Below are 17,175 nucleotides of genomic sequence, written 5' to 3'. Positions count from 1 at the left end.
CCTCCATCAGGGAGAACGACTTTATGCTTATGGTGGACATGAAGGACACTTATTTTCAAATACCCATCCACCAGTCCTCTCACAAGTACCTTTGCTTTGTCCTTGGAGAGACAGTGTACGTACCAGTTCAGGGGACTCTGCTTTGGGCTCTTGACCGCTCCCCAGGTATTCACAAGTGTTCACCCTTGCATCAACTTGGGCACACTCGCATGGGGATACATCTGTTGAGGTATCTCGACGATTGGCTTGTCCTGGCAAGCTCTCGCTCATGATCTGGGGATTTTGATAAATATTGAGAAGTCTGACCTTGAGCTCAAGCAGAGGGTTAAGTACCTGGGCATGCTGATAGACACGGTAGCAGCAAGAGTCTTCCCCTCAGACCTTCATATCGGCAGGTTCAGGAAGGCAGCGTAACAGTTCCTGTCTCGACAGGAACAGTCAGATTGGCAATGTCAAGTTGTGATAGATCACCTGCCAACTCTGGAGAAGCTAGTCCCTCATGGGCAGCTTCACCTTCGGTTTCTTCAGTGGAGACTGAGGGAGTTTTGATCATAGTCCAGCAACCCTCAATCTGCTCTCGTACCCCTATTGCGGGAGGTGGGAGAGGATTTGGACTGGTGGCTCGACAACAGGAACCTCTTAATAGGAGTGAATCTTTGCGCTCCCCCCTCCGGACCTGCATCTGTTCTCAAATGCATCAACAGAGGGATGGGGCACACACCTGGAGGAATTGCTGACTTCAGGAAAGTGAAACCATCATGACAAGCACCACATCAATATCCTGGAACTTAAGGCAGCCTTCTTGGCTCGCCAAGAGTTTCAGGATCGAGTGATGGGACACTGTGGTACTGATGAGCAACAGTACCACAGTAGTGGCATATGTCAACAATCAAGGGGGTATCGTCTCTCGCTTCACAGTTGACAATGCAGGTGTATGAGTGGGCTACCATCAGCCAGGTACATTCCAGGCAAGATGATTGTATTGGCAGACAAGCTCAGTTGCCAGAATCAAGTGATAGGAACCGAGTGGTCTCTACACCAAGACGTGGTGGAAAGGTTGTTCAACCTGTGGGGTGTCCAGTCATAGACTTGTTTAGTCACCCAGTACAGCAGGAAATTAGAGACTTTCTGCTCCATTGTACTGAACCCATGGGCCACTGCAGGGACGCATTCCAACATCCTTGGGACAACTTTTGAGGTATATGCCTTTCCCCCGTTCTGCATGATTCACTGGGTGATCAACCGAGTGTTGACCACCTCGACTCTCCGGATGATTCTGGTGGCTTCCATTTGCCATTTGGTATTCCAACCTTCTGTCTCTGCTCTCTAAGGCACCGAGAGAGATTCCTCTCTGGCACAACCTTCTGTGTCAAGTACAAGTAGAACTGTACTATCAGACTAGTGCCTTCCCTGTGTCTTCACGGCTTGAGGTTATCCACCATTTCTTGCGAGCAAGAGGCTTTAGTTGCTGAGCAGCAACAGAGATGGGGAAATACCTCAGACAATCCTCTGCAGCGGTATACCAGAGAAAATGGGCTGTCTTCTGTGGTTAGTGTCATAAATGGGATCTCTCTCCAGTCAGAGCCACTCTTCAGCAGGTTGTGGACTTCCTCATTTCCTTAGCCGAGAGAAGCTCCTCTGTGTTTCAGCTGCAAAGGCTATAGGGCCACTTTAGGGATGGTCTTAAAGCTGAGGGTTTTTTTATATTTCCTCCTCTTTGGAGATATCTTGTCCTCCCCAGGGATTTCAGGCCTCCTGCGTGGAATGTGACTCTCGTGTTGCAGAGCCTGACTTGTGCACTGTATGGGCCCCTTAGAGTGTCATCAGACAGGGATCTGACCCTCAAAACCATTTTCTTGCTCAGCCTGGCATCATCAAAGAGAGTTGGTGAACTTCAAGGTCTTTCCTTCCATGTAAAACACTCAAGGGGATGGGGATCGGTTATGCTCGATTTCGTCCTGGACTTCGTAGCGAAGACTTAGAAACCATTGGTCCCAGACACTAGGCTCAAGTCCTTTACGATCCCCTCCCTTAGTGACTGTGTTGGCAGTGATCCAGACAAGATGCTGCTTTCTCCCATTAGAGTGCTAATGTGATATCTGAAGAAGACCCAACACCTCTGGCCTGAATGTCGACAACTCTTCGTTAGCACCAGAGGTTCCAAGAAAGAAGTGTCCAAGAACACTATTTCTTTCTGGCTTCATGAGACAATCAGGAAGGAGCACTGCTGCTGGCATAGATGACACCAGTACCCTTCATCTGAGAGCTCATGAGGTCAGGGGCATTGATCCTTCTCTCACATTCTGTAAGAACCTTTTGGTTTAACAGGTGTGAAGGTGGGGGTCTGGGCTTGCCAGACTACCTTCATTTGTCATTACCTTCGGGATATTGCCCACAGTTCCTTGGACAATTTTTTTCCTTGGGACCAGTGGTGGCTGCTCAACAAGTTGTGTAGCTCATCCAGCTCCTCTATCAGGAGAAGGTTGTATCTCGCCTTGTTGTATGGTATGAATGAGTATGTCTGTGGGGTGACTGGCTTTCCTTCATCTCTTTCATCCTACTCTTTTCCCCTGGGCAGAGAGTACACTGACTGTTACCTGCTGGACCGGGTGGTCAATGCAGGTAAGACACTCCTTACAGTGACCAATCTATTTTCTTTGATTAGATAATAGAAGCAAATATCCTCTCCTTCCCCTTGTAAGGCAGAGAAGGAGACACTGATATAAGACAAACTCAGTGATTGCAATTGTCTTATTGTCCTTGACATCAGGGGCCTTTGCTGCCTTATAAAGAGGACCCATACTCCTTTTTTACGAGATAACCCCCAGAAGAGTGTCTCAGATCTCACAGTTCTTATTTCTGGTCGGTCAGATGTTAGTGGCTGGGTTTCTACAACCATGAAGAAAATCTCAGGTGTGATGAAATCCAGACGGTTCATAGAGGCTCACTCAGATTCCTCCCACCAATATGTGAGTCTTCCTATTGTAAAGAACCGAGGGTTTGTGTACTGTATAGGAACAAATCACAAGTTTTGAAAGTAAATTATCTTTTTCCTAGATATACAAACCTTAGGTCCTTTACACTAATTGCCCACCTCAGGCCACCCCTCAGTCTGCTACATGGACCTAAAGCAAATTGGATTGTTTACATCCTCAGACTGGTAGTTAACTATTGAACCGCCTTGTTCGAAAGATTTTAGCAGTCGTGTCCAGGCTTCGCCTTAAGAATTCCTGTTGTAAAGGACCTGTGGCTTGTATAGTTAGGAAAAATACAATTCACCTTTAAAAATTGGGATTTCATTATAAAAATATCATAGTTGTGATTTTTTATACCATCATCTGTGTAATTTAAATTTGATATTGATAATGGCTTTGTATGCTTTTGTTTATAATAATAAGTATTATTGTCTACTGTTGTAAACATTGCCAATTATTTTTAAAAAGTTGGATTTTTGCTTTTCTGTTCTGCTAGTCAGACTTACTGAACACTTCAGAATTTGGAATTTAAGTAAAATAATGTGTTTGTAGTGCATGAGGTTTTTACTGTCAGTTGCATAAAAGGTAGATTTTGATACTGTTTGATACTATATAAGATTGCAAAATGCTGATGTTGATCAATATTTTAATGTTTAACAACTTTGCAGCTATGGCTTAAAATGCCTAGCCTCATTTGTGACCTATTGATTTGTTTAATTCTCTGTTAACAGATGGCGAGGTTCACATTATCAACCTGAATTTCAAGAATGTCATTTATCGTAAACGTTCAGTCGTCCCATCAAAAGTATTCGTTTCAGTCCAGACGGGAAACATTTCGCCTTGACCAAAGAGAATGCTGGTATTTGTTAATAGCAAAGACTTTTTATGCTCCTTAAGTACAAGAAAAGAGTAGTATATACAGTATATATATATATATATATGACTGGTAAAAATGTTCTGTAACAACAGAGTTCCATCTAATAAAAGGAGCCCATAAAAACACCAAAATAGAGAAAAAGTACTATATTTCAGAGACTGCTGTCTCCCTCTTCAGGTAGATGAATGAGAAAAGTTTACAGAAAAGGTGGTATTTATACCAAGAGGTCCATCCACAAACAAGCCATTTTAAGTCACCCCCGCTGATAATCTTCCTCTAATCTTCTTAAGGGTTGGTTTGAATGAAGACGTTGTCGATGTGGTCCGAAATCCATCCTCCTTTTGAGATGTTCATTACCTGCCTCTCTTTTATTAAGGCCGATTCCATCATTTGAACTCTTGTACCGGCAGTGCTGCTATAAAATTACACGTGACAAATTCCAGTTTATTCTATGGTTATGTTCATTTATATGGTGGTTGAAAATAGCCGAGTTCTGTTGTCCATACCTAACTGACTGTTTGTGTTGTATTAATCTCTGGGGAAGGGATTTACCTGTAAATCCGATGTAAGATTGGTCACAGTCTGGCATGGATTTCGTATAACCCCAGATCCTTGGAGATGTCTTTTGTTGGACGTTAATCAGGGATTTGGCTAAGGTGTTTGGGTAAGTAAATACAAAAGGGTTCGATTTTCCGAGGGGGTTGGTTATTCTCTTAATCGTGTCCAGGTGGGGAATTATAGTTTTATTGTTGGGTGTATCTCTGGTCTTGTCTTTAGGGGGTTGGTAGAAAATTACGTTTGCTTTGTGAATTGCTTTCTCAATTAAAGACGAAAGTTGCTTGCGAATTAGTTCAAATTCTTTTTCCAGGAATTCTGGGGAACAAATTCGTAAGGCTCTTAACGAAACAAGTTATACTAGCTACACCTATTTTTGGATAGAAATGTCATGATAGCTAAAGTAGGTGAATGTATGAAAGTCGTGAACGTTGGTTTTCTGTATATGGTAAATTTGTATTCTGTCGTATCTCTGAAACTACAGTAATAAATGCAATAAAACCCAAAAACATGCTGTGGATGAGATACGTGGATGATATCCTAACATTTTGGGATAATAGGTGGGGCAATTTCAATGAATTCCTCTCGAAATTAAACACATTAGTGCCCAGCATCAAATTTAAAGTTGAATGGGAAACAGACAACAAAATTCCTTTTCTTGATGTTTTAATAATCAGAGTACGACAGAATACAAGTTTACCATATACAGAAAACCAACGTTCTCACTTTTCATACATCACTACTTTAGCTATCATGACATTTCTATCAAAATAGGTGTAGCTAGTAGTAACTTGTTCTTAAGAGCCTTACGAATTTGTTCCCCAGAATTCCTGGAAAAAGAATTTGAACTAATTCGCAAGCAACTTTCGTCTTTAAAATATCCTGACCATATAATTGAGAAAGCAATTCACAAAGCTAACGTAATTTTCTACCGACCCCCTAAAGACAAGACCAGAGATACACCCAACAATAAAATAATAATTCCCCACCTGGACACGATTAAGAGAATAACCAACCCCCTCGGAAAATCGAACCCTTTTGTATTTACTTACCCAAACACTTAGCCAAATCCCTGATTAACGTCCAACAAAAGACATCTCCAAAGGACTCTGGGGTATACGAAATCCCATGCCAGGACTGTGACCAATCTTACATCGGATTTACAGGTAAATCCTTCCCCAGAGATTAATTACAACACAAACGGTCAGTTAGGTATGGACAACAGAACTCGGCTATTTTCAACCATATAAATGAACTAACCATAGAATAAACTGGAATTTGTCACGTGTAATTTATAGCAGCAAACTGCCGGTACAAGAGTCAAATGATGGAATCGGCCTAATAAAAGAGAGGCAGGTAATGAACATCTCAAAAAGGAGGATGGATTTCGGACACGATCGACAACGTCTTCATTCAACCAACCCTTAAGAAGATTAGAGGAAGATTATCAGCGGGGGTGACTTAAAATGGCTTGTTTGTGGATGGACCTCTTGGTATAAAATACCACCTTTTCTGTAAACTTTTCTCATTCATCTACCTGAAGAGGGAGACAGCAGTCTCTGAAATATAGTACTTTTTCTCTATTTTGGTGTATGGGCTCCTTTTATTAGATATATATATATATATATATATATATATATATTATATATATATATATATATATATATATATATATATATATATATATATATATATATATATATATATATATATATATATATGACTGATTGATATATGTCTTCATATGGCCACCCTCTGACCCTTTTTATATTTTGTCAGACTTTTTTTTTCTTTTTTTTATGAATCCTACGCATAATAGTTAAGAAAATTTGCAGTAAACCCTTGGTGTTCAGGAGGGGGAGGATAGGGAGCCACAACCCCCCCCCCCCCCCCCCTCCCCCTGTGAATAGCTGAAATCGTCAAAGACTTGACACCCTCCTTTCTCGGTTTGTAAGTCCCGAATTGGCAATGATGTTAAGGAATGGACTGGTGTTGGGTACCTCCTCTCTCTTTCCTAGAGAGTTGGTGGATCCTGCAGTGGACAAGCGCTCTGTCGAGGATAATGAAAGCCTTGTTCACCAGCCTTCTTCCTCTGCTCAGTTGTGGCCTTTTCAGTCCTCTTTTTGCTCAAATAAGGGAGGCAAAGTGAAGAAGAAGAAGGGGAAGCGCTTGGGGCAACATTCCTCTCCAGCTGCTGGTTGGGGATGCCTGTTGAGCCATTGTGCATAATGTGGCAGCAACATGGAGCAGAAGCCTGGGTAGTAAATGTCCTTTGGGAGGGATACTTACTCCCCTTCAAGTCTCGGCCTCCCCTCACCAACAGCCCGGTCTGTCTCCTGACTTATGTTGCCGTTTTGCCAAAGGACATCACACTCAAGGAAGAAGGCAAGCCATGCTGATGAAGGGTGCCATCGAAGTTGTGTTGGTCTCCAGGCTTTTACAGCTATCTCTTTCTTATAGAGAAAGCTTCAGGGGGATGGAGACTGGTCATAGATCTATCTCCCTTGAACTGATCAGGGAGAGCAACTGCATGCTAACGGTAAATCTGAAGGATGCACATATTCAAACACCTGTCCATCAATCCTCTTGCAAGTATACACTTGAACCCCGCTATTTGCGGACTCACGATTCACAGACTCGCGTATTTGTGGATTTTTCTGTGGACTGTATTTACCCATTTGCAGTACTTTTCACTGGAAATATATTCACAAATTACTGTATTTTTATATTTTATTGACTAAATGCACCTTTTTTGATAAAACTATAAAATACCAAGGTGTAAGCATTTTTAGAGGTTTTTATTTTCTGTTGCAACTATCAAAATATGTAGTTGTAAGCGTTTTTGAAGGGTTTTATGTATGTACGGATTTTAGCCATTCGTGGGGTGGGTTTGTAGTACCCTTTCCCCTGCAAATGCAGGGACTCCATTGTACTTTTGCTTTATCCTTGGTGGAGACTATACCAGTTCGTGGCACTCTGTTTTGGGTTCTCAACCGCACCTCAGGTGTTCACAAGAGTGTTCACCCTCCTTTCTGCTTGGGTCCATTCGCAAGGGATACATCTGTTGAGGTATGTCGATGATTGGCTGTTCGGGTGAGCTCTTGCTTGCTTTTGCTTCAGGACAAGGATTGACTCCTCAAATTTTGCTACACCTGCGGGATTGAAGTAAATTTTGAGAAGTCCAATCTCATTCCCAAGCAGAGGATGAAGTACCTGGGCATGCTGATAGATATGGTAGCAGCAAGAGTCATTCCCTTGGACTCTTGTATCAGCAAGTTTAGGAAGGTAGCACAGTTGTTCCTGTCACTACGGGAGCAATCAGCACAGCAATGCCAAGTCGTAGTTGGTCACCTGTCATCATTGGAGAAGCTGGTCCCTCATGGGCATCTTCACCTTCGTTTGCTACAGTGGAGAATGAAGGAGTATTGGTACCAGTGTCAAGATCGTCAATCCTTTTTCATTCTCCAATCAGAGGAAGTGAGAGAGGATTTAGACTGGTTGCTGGATGACATGAACCTCAAGGCATCCTTCTTGACTCCAAGAGTTTTGGGACAGAGTGATAGGGGCACTCCATGTTGTTGGTGAGCAACAACACCACGTCAGTGGCTTATGTCAACAAGCAAGTGGGTCTCGTATCCCCCTGCTTCACCAGTTGACATTGCAGGTGCACAAGTGGGCGGTAGCTTACTCAGTGGAGCTGTCAGCCAGATATATTGCAGGCAAGAGGAATGTAGTGGCAGATAAGCTCAGTCGCCAGAATCAAGTGATAGGGACAGAGTGGCCTCTTCACTCAGACATCACAGAGAGGTTGTTTGACCTGTGGGGGCGTCCAGTCGCACTGATCACCTTGAATCTCTGGATGATTCTGGTGGCTCCCGGCCATTTGGTATCCCGACCTTCTAGCTCTGCTATCTGATGTATCAAGAGAGATTCCTCCAATGCACAGCCTGCTGTGTCAACCACAAGTAGAGCGGTACCATCAGGCAGTCCAGTTCCTGTGTCATTATGGCTAGAAGTTATCTGCCATCTCTTGCGTGTGAGAGGCTTTTCAGGCCGCACAGCAACAGAGATGGCTGGATACCTCAGACAGTCCTCTGCACCAGTTTTATCAGGAAAAGTGGGTCGTCTTCAGTGGTTGGTGTTGTAGATGGGGTATCTCTTTCATTGGAGTTACTCTTCAGCAGGTCGCAGATTTTCTAGTCTTCCTTCGTCGAGAGAAGCTTCTCTCCATTTCAGCAGTGAAGGCTCAAGCTGCCCTCGGTTTAGTCCTTCAGCTGAAAGGAGTAGATATCTTCTCATCTCTGGAGATTTTTCTTTTGGTGAGAAGCTTCGAAAGGTCTTGCCCACCCAGGAATCTCAGGCCCCTTACGTGGGATGTGACTCATACCTTAACTTACAGACCTTACATCTTGTTTGGGTTGCCTCAGGTCCCTGAGTGTGAGGCACCTCGAATGTCTACCAGAGAGTTGCTAGTGCATCTTCCGGTACATTTTGCATCTTCCAATCTTGGATGGTCTGGGATGCAGCTTAGATATTTATCGAGCTTATTCTTAAACACATCTACGCTCACTCCTGATATATTCCTCAGATGCGGTGGCAACGCATTGAATATACGCTGCATTGTCGATGCTGGTGTGTAGTGGATTAATGTCCTGTGTGCTTTCCTTATTTTTCCTGGTATAGTTTTGAGCACTATTAATCTACCTCTGCTTGCTCTTTCTATTTTTAGCTCCATGATGTTTTCGGCAATTCCTTCTATCTGTTTCCATGCCTTAATTATCATGTAGCGTTCTCTTCTCCTTTCTAGACTATATAATTTTAAAGATTGTAGTCTTTCCCAGTAGTCAAGATCCTTAACTTCTTCTATTCTAGTTGTATAGGACCGTTGAACACTCTCTATTTGTGCAATATCCTTTTGATAGTGTGGGTACCATATCATATTGCAATATTCAAGTGGACTACGAACATACATTTTATAAAGCATAATGACGTGTTCAGCTTTTCATGTTTTGAAGTGCCGTAACAACATTCCCATTTTTGCTTTACATTTTGCCAAAAGAATTGCTATTTGATCATTGCATAACATGTTCCTATTCAACATCACACTAAGGTCTTTAACAGCTTCCTTATTTGTGATTGTCCCATTATTAGGTCCCTCATATGCATATAGCTTTCCTTGTCTGTCTCCATAATTTATTGATTCAAATTTATCAGAGTTAAATACCATCCTATTTACTTCTGCCCAATCATATACTTTGTTAAGGTCTCTTTGTACCTCGTTCCTATCTTCATCACAAGTAATTTCTCTATTTATTCTTGTGTCATCGGCAAAACTACTCATTACTGAGTTACCCTTCACATTACTGTCTATGTCTGCAATCATAATAACAAACAGTAATGCAGCTAACACCGGACCTCGTGACACACCGGAAATTACCTTAGCTTCATCCGATTTCTCATCGTTTGCAATAACTATCTGTTTTCCGTTGTGTAAAAATTCTTTTATCCATCTTTCTACTTTGTCCACTATATTATGTTTTCTAATTTTCTTTGCTAATATATTATGATATACCTTGTCAAAAGCTTTTGCAAAGTCTAGATAAACCACATCTGTTTCATTTCTGTTTTTCATATTTTTGTATATGTTCTCACGGTGGACCAACAGTTGGGTTTGTGTACTTTTTCTGGGTACAAAACCATGTTGTCCTATATTAAACAAATTATTTTTTATTAAATGTTTCATAATATTTTTCTTCATTACCCTTTCATATACTTTCATAATATGTGATGTTAGACTCACAGGCCTATAATTACTTGCCTCTAGTCTTGATCCACTTTTGAAAGTAGGGGTAATATATGCTAATTTGTGCTCATCATAAATCTTGCCTGTATCTACACTTTTTCTTAATAATATTGATCAGGTTTTGTGGATTGACTATGCTATACCACACCTTACACAGTTTGCATGCTTTTAGGATTCTTTTTCCTACTGCATCAATTAGTATATTCACAATGTTCACCTTATTCTTTTGCTTTGTCGGAATATGTTGATTGATGTAAATTTTCTATATAAGTCTCTTCACCACTTGAATTTTATTTTGAACTCCTTCAATTATTTTCATGATTTTTTCTAATGATTTATTCCAGTTTGAAGGATCATATCCTTCCAATATTTCTATGAATACTTTTGTGCCTTTTTGATCAGGGCTGTTATTGATCTTGTAGATGAGGAACCTGACTTTTACACCATACAAGCCTTTATGAGAGTCATCAGACCAGGATTTGACCCTCAAGACTGTTTTCCTGCGTGCCCTGGTATTGACGAAGAGAGTAGACAAACTCCATGGACTCTTTTGATGTGAAACACTTGAGGGGATGGGGATCGGTTACGCTCAATTTTGTCCCGGACTTCATTGCGAAGATTCAAAACCTGGTGGTCCCTTTATGGCGTTGATAACTGACATAGTACTTTATGGTGCTGGTAACCGGTTGATGGTGCCTCTGGTATTTATTGGTGATAGTACTCTATTATCGGCACTGATAACCAGAAACCAGTGCATTTCGCTGCTGAAAATCACCAATTTTTGGTGCTAGGCAAGTTTCATAAAACTGAATTGCTGATTACCAAGGCTGCCGATAACCGGGGACTGCCTGTACTCCCCGGCTGAGAGCTCATGAAATTAGGGTCATTGGTCCAACCCTCGTATTCCGGAAGAATCTGTCAGTCCATCAGGTTCTGAAGGCGTAGTTGTGGTCTCGACAGATCACCTTCACCTCCTACCTTTGGGACATTGCCCACAAGTCCTTGGACACTTTTGCCTTGGGACCTGTAATGGCTGCTCAACAAGTTTTGTAGCTTACTTGGCCCCTTTAACAGGACAAGGTTGCATCTCACCTTAAATGTACGGTTGCGGATGTGAGAATGAATTTATGAGTGATTTGGCTCTCTTCTTCTCCGTTCCTTCATTCTTCTTCTCTTCCTTTGGGCAGAAAGTGGATTCGGTTGTAACATACTGGAACTGGCTCCGATGCAGGTAAGTTTTGCAATTGAGCAACCATTCTATTCATCTTTTAGACCATAGAAGCAACTGCCCCTTCCTCTTGCAAGTGGAGGAGGGGGATGTCCTTGACAATAAGACAAACTTACTGTTTATATTTGCCCTACTGTCCTAAACTTTCAGTTGTTCCGACACGGCATACAAACCTTCGGTCCTTTTACAATAGGAAGGTTACTAGCGGCAGCTGGATAGGTCGTAAGCTTTCGAACAAGGGGTTCGGTAGTTAACTGCTTGTCCGACAGGCGCGCGCACGCGACTGGTAGGTAAACAATCACTTTTGCTTTCGGCCTGCTGGTGTGTAGACGTGTGTATCATCCCTCTCTGCCCGCTTCATCGTCGTTGCTTTCGCATGGTTGTGTTTTTCTTTTTCTATTTATCTAGTGAAATTGAATTGTAAGTACAATCATTTCATCTTTATTTCCATTGAATTCAATTGTGAATTAAAGATCTTGGTTTCACCACGCCCTCCGATTACCCGAGTGCCGGGACTGAAGGGCGTAAGTGCGGGAATTCATATTTCCCAGAAATGATCCTCGTATTGTGTATGCTCGGTGCCGAGGGCGGGAGAGCGCTCGCTCCGAGCCTTATATTTTGGTTGGAAATGTGTAGATGAAAATCGTAAGTAAGTACCCTTTCATTTATATTTTTTTGACCTGTGCGCTCGTTGCCGAGCGAATGCGCTCAGCACGAAAACTTATTCTGTATGGAAGTGGAATCGCAAGTACAGTATTCTTTTTCATTTTCATATATTTAATTTGATTGTATCAATACTCGTTTTGGATCAGTTTCCGCTCTTACCCGGAAATTGATCCTTTCCCCTTTTTATTTGAATGAAAGTGAATCGCAAGTGCAGTATTCTTTTTCATTTTCATATTTTATTGGGATTGCATTATTTACTTGGATCAATGTTTCCGCTCTTACCCGGGAATTGATCCTTCCCCCTTTTATTTTGAATCAAGTGAAATCGCAAGCGCAGTATTCTTTTTAATTTTCATATATATTTTGTTTGCATCAATTCATCATGGATCAAGGTTTCCGTTCATAATCGGGAATGGATCCTTTTCCCCTTGAGCTTGGTACCGAGGGCGCAAATGCGCTCGATCCGAGTCCTTATTCATTGTGAAGTGAAATCGTAATGCAAGATTCTTTTTCATTTTATTCCTTTTATTATTGATTACATCAATATTTATTTTGGTTCAAGTTCCGATCAGTCAGGGAATTGATCCTTATGCCTTGCATTCGGTGCCGAGGGCACGATTGCTCTCGGGCTCTTATTATTATTGTTGGGTACATGGGTGCTGTGCGGGGGTGGGGAACGAGAATCCCCCACCCCCCCGCTCAGCTCCCACAGATGGCCCTTCCCCTTCGGGGGAGAGGTTATCTGGGTCCTTCTCCTCGCCCAATCCGTCGAGCACGGGGGAGGGCGCTCGGTGCCCGATGTACATTTGTATTAGGGGTCTTCCGCTCGTTCGGTGTGGGGCTCGCCCCCCCGCGCGAGGGGACTTCCCCCCCCACTAATCACTACTACTGTTATTTCCGCAGGTGCTGCTGCCACGAGGGTGGACCTTGGTAGGTATGGGCGTCCTTCGATTTGCAGGGCGTGCCTAGTGTCCAGGGGCTGCTGTTCTATGTCTTGGGCTGCTGCGGTCACCATGGAGCGGTGACCACGACAACGAGATCGACTCCAGGTGACGACGTCCCTCCTCACCTGGTGTACTCGCCTCACGTGGTAACAGTCTTGCCTACAGCCGCTGTGAAGTGCCGTTCGCCGTACCGAGAGGGGGGCGTGCCGCCGCCGCTCGTGGTTGCCGCGCTGCCGCGACCACACTTCCGCTGCCCTAGAGCTCGCCCCTGGACCTGCTGCCGGTACCAGGATGTTGCTAGCTGCTGCTCCACCTCCTGTGTTTCCGGTGCTGCCTGCCGTACCTGCCAATTCTGTGCTGACTGTCCCTGCAGTTGCTGTGTTAGCTGTCCCTGCCGTGGCTGCGCTGGCTGTCCCTGCCGTTGCTGCGATAGCTGTCCCTGCCGATGCTGTGCTGGCTGTGCCTGCTGTTCCTGAGATGCCCATACCTGCTGACGTCGTCCCTGTTCGTGGTGGTACTACCCCAGACTTTGGTCTGTCTGTACAGGTGCGTCCGGGCCCTGTGGCTTCGGCTACAGCAGCCCCGGCTCCGCCCTGGATGGCAGATATTACGTCTGTCCTGAGGAAGCTGACAAAGAAGAGGAGGAAGGTGTCGTCGTCGCCGTCTTCATCTTCTTCATCGTCGTCGGCTGCCGCCTCTTCCCCTTCGACTTCTAAGGCTTCACAGCCGAGGAAGAAGAAGGTTGCCTCCTCCCTCCTAAGAAATCTCCCTCGGGAGCTTCTCGGGACCCGTCTCACCTCGGTGGGACGGGAGGGTTCCTTCCGCTGGTCCTCCTGCTCCTTTGGGAGCGGGGCCCGTCTCTTCTTCCGCAAGGAAGAAGACTACGGGGACCAGAGGGGTACCGGCTAACACCGGTACTTCCTCGCCTGGTGTCAGGGGCTCTGCCACTACACCAGGTTCCGTCTCGGCCTCTCGTCCGCGAAAGATACCGAGTGTTGAACCAGGTAGTCTCTCTTCTCCGGACAAGAAGGCTCTCTCAGTTCTGGCCGGTCGAACAAGCTACTTCCACCTCCTCTACTGCGACAGAGGCGTTTCTACGTGTCTGCGGACACCGTATTTGAATACCCCTTCGGTCCTCCTGTGAGGTTTCGACCTCGACGAGGACTGGAATGAGTCGGAGGACGGTATCGGCTCTCTCCTGTCAGGTGTCGATCAGCCCCACCCAGACGACGTTCACAGTGGCGGCAGACCCTTACCTACAGTATGAGTTCGTAACCCTCCTCGGGAAAACGTTTTCTCCCGACGATACGTTTTCCCAGGCTCGGCGGTGGCTGCTCCTTTTCTTCTCCAACTGCTAGTTCCGCTGGGAAGGCGAGCGAGTATCCAATTCCTCCCCCATTCCCTCTCTCCTTACGGCTACGAGGGAAAGGGGAGGGATCCTACAGAGATTTCTCTGTAAGATCCCACGTTAGGGACTGCGCTACCGGGGGGGGACCTTCGGGTCCTACCTGACGTAAGCCCCGGTCGTTGAGGAGGTATCCTGCCCCTTTCTTGATTTCTACTGGAATCGAGAGGACCACCAGCCGATTTCATTTGACGAATTCGGTGGGGGTTTCGCAGAGTGCTTAGAATTCTATGTAATTTCTAGCGCACTCAGAGTGTTCGAGTTTTTTACGATCTCCAAACACTTAGGCGAGACCAAGGTCCAAAGTGAGCAAGAATCCCTGATAATCGTTACACGATAATCGGGAACCTCGCCTATACTCGAATTCCTGTAGTTTCTAGCATTTGGAAGGAGACTGCTGCTGAAAGAAGAGTATCTCACAGTAGGCAACTAACCTGGAATAGAGAAGAACGGACGGGAACATCCAGTTTGGCTTGAACTATCGTCTTCGGTATTCTGTTCACCATTGAAGCTTTCCTTTGGGAAAGACTTTTCCTTCACTCTCTTGACTAGAGAACGGAGGCGGTCGATCTCCAATCCTTATTCTCATTCCTCGAGGGGAAAAGAATTTAGGATGGAGGTCGTTGTACAGAACCTACAAATATACTACGTATATTACCCTCGCGACATGATTCTATTAACAGTTGAATTGTCCGGTGGGTAGGCGCATACCGTAGTTGACTCTACGGTTTGTGACCGAGACAAATTGTATCTTAATTGAACTGCAACTCGGGGTTGCCTGCAACCTCCCAGCAGTTATCAGTTTCGATTTTATATACTTGGTATTGTCACGACAACACCAAATCAGCTTTTGTATTTACCGAAATCCGTTTCGTTTAAATATAATTGTTCGAGCGTATTCTTTATGCTCGATGGTTCTAGCCGAACGCATTCCTTCGTGGAAGGGATTACCTGGCAACTCAGGATGACGAGTCACTGAGAGCTACTGCGTATTGAACTGCCTGATAGGCAGCTCAGTATCAGCTAGGTCTCCGAGATGCACGGTCTGTTACGTCTCTCTCTCCCCTGGTTTGATTGACTACCGAACCGTATCTCTGCCCAACAATCATGGACTTAGGTCTCTGATTAACGGGGATTCTCGCAATAATGAAGGACCATCTACTGCTGTGACGCCCGATTTCATCGCCTTCGACATTGCGAGAATTTTCAACAGAGATATCTCTTGGACTCTTTCATCTTTCTGTTTACCGCACGGTAACAGAAGTCTGTACTAGTCTCCCGCTGCATTGCACCGCGATAATGCGAATGATTTTTGCAGACATCTGAGTTTGTCTTCAAAATATCTCGTATTCGCAGGTGTGCAATTGTGCATTGTTCGCCCCGAATTAACAGATGTGTCAGAAGACATCGCCTACTCTCCGACCTGACAGCTCTACTTCCAAATGTTCAGCCCATGAGAAGCAGTTCTTCAGGCAGTATTTCCCTGTGTCTTCATTACTGAAAAGCGCTCCGCTTTCATTGCAACTACGATCCTCACCGGACAGCAATGAAATAGCGGTTAGCGTTCTCAGTCTTTGTAGCACAGGTTCAGAATCTTGAGAATCCTTCTCTCGATTCAGCTATGAAGACGTAGGTTGCATTTTCTGTACACCTTCGTCTTCAACGACACATAGTGTTGTTTCTCCTTAGCTGAGAGTCAACTATACTATGAGATATCTTGCCATCAGGGACCTCGGTCTCTAGAAGGCAATTGACTTTCGCCTGTTGGGCACATGCCTTAAGAGAATCATCACCTCGCTGTCTGGCATCGGTGACGAACAAATTATTTGTTTAGTCTCTTGGCATAACCCTTTTAAGGCGAAGGTCACGTGACTTGCTCGGGTGCTTGGACAACTTGCCTCCTACCGAACGCAGTCAGTCGGCAGCTGTCAGAGCGCCCAAGTCAGTTACGAACTTCGCTGTGGACTTAGTTCGGTTGTTCCATAACAGTCTTTTCTTCGTCCTAACGGCTTGTCCCAGTACCCATACCATCGACACCCATCATTGAGTGTCAGGTGTCCTAATACCACTACCGAGAAGAAGAACTTCACTGCATGGGGATAGGAGAATGTGAGACACTTCGCTGCAGACGGATAGACCAGTATGGGTACAGGACATCACCGAAGTCGAGAAGAGGGATAGGTCATGCTACCATTCCCTTCTTTTCCTCTGAGGTAATTGCATGACTTTTCCTGCGAAGTCAAGCATCCAGGGGATGGGGATCCGTGACGCTCGATTTCGTACCGAACTTCGTAGCGAAGACTTAGAACCCTTCGGTCCCTGACGATCGGTTAGAATCCTTCACAATCCCCTCCCTAATGGACTTCGATGCGAAGGAGATGCTGCTTTGTCCTGTGAAAGCGCGACGGCGCTTTCTGAAGAAACTCGACATCTCAGGCTGAGTGTTGAAGCCTCTTCGTCAGCACCAAGATGACCTAGAAGTACACTCCCTCGAGTTCCGCAAGAACTTCTCCGTGGCGCAGGTACTGAAGGCAGGGGTCTGGTACAGACCACTGGCACCTCCTTCTACCTTTTGGATATTGCCCACAGGTCCTTGGATCGTTTTCCTTGGGACCCGTGGTGGCTGCTCAACACGTTGTGTAGCTAACCCAGGCCCTAGCAGGCTGAACAGCATCGAGTCCTGGTGTGACTGTAAGGATAGATAAGTGAATGAGAGAGTGAC

At 44.7% G+C, this 17,175-nt stretch overlaps 1 protein-coding gene across 1 annotated transcript in view; it reads left to right on the top strand.

Annotated features, from left to right (window-relative positions):
* The window catches only part of LOC135195086 (periodic tryptophan protein 2 homolog), a 351,391-nt gene that overhangs the window by 18,375 nt on the left and 315,841 nt on the right, over positions 1-17,175 (top strand). Inside the window, 2 exon segments of the mRNA XM_064221465.1 lie at positions 3,707-3,757; positions 3,760-3,834. Of these exon segments, the coding sequence (XP_064077535.1) occupies positions 3,707-3,757; positions 3,760-3,834 (126 nt within the window).

The sequence above is a fragment of the Macrobrachium nipponense genome, chromosome 15 (genome assembly GCF_015104395.2).
Source record: "Macrobrachium nipponense isolate FS-2020 chromosome 15, ASM1510439v2, whole genome shotgun sequence".
Taxonomy (NCBI): Eukaryota; Metazoa; Arthropoda; class Malacostraca; order Decapoda; family Palaemonidae; genus Macrobrachium; species Macrobrachium nipponense.
The sequence above is the reverse complement of the archived record's forward strand: the minus strand, read 5'-3'. Positions and strand labels throughout refer to the sequence as shown.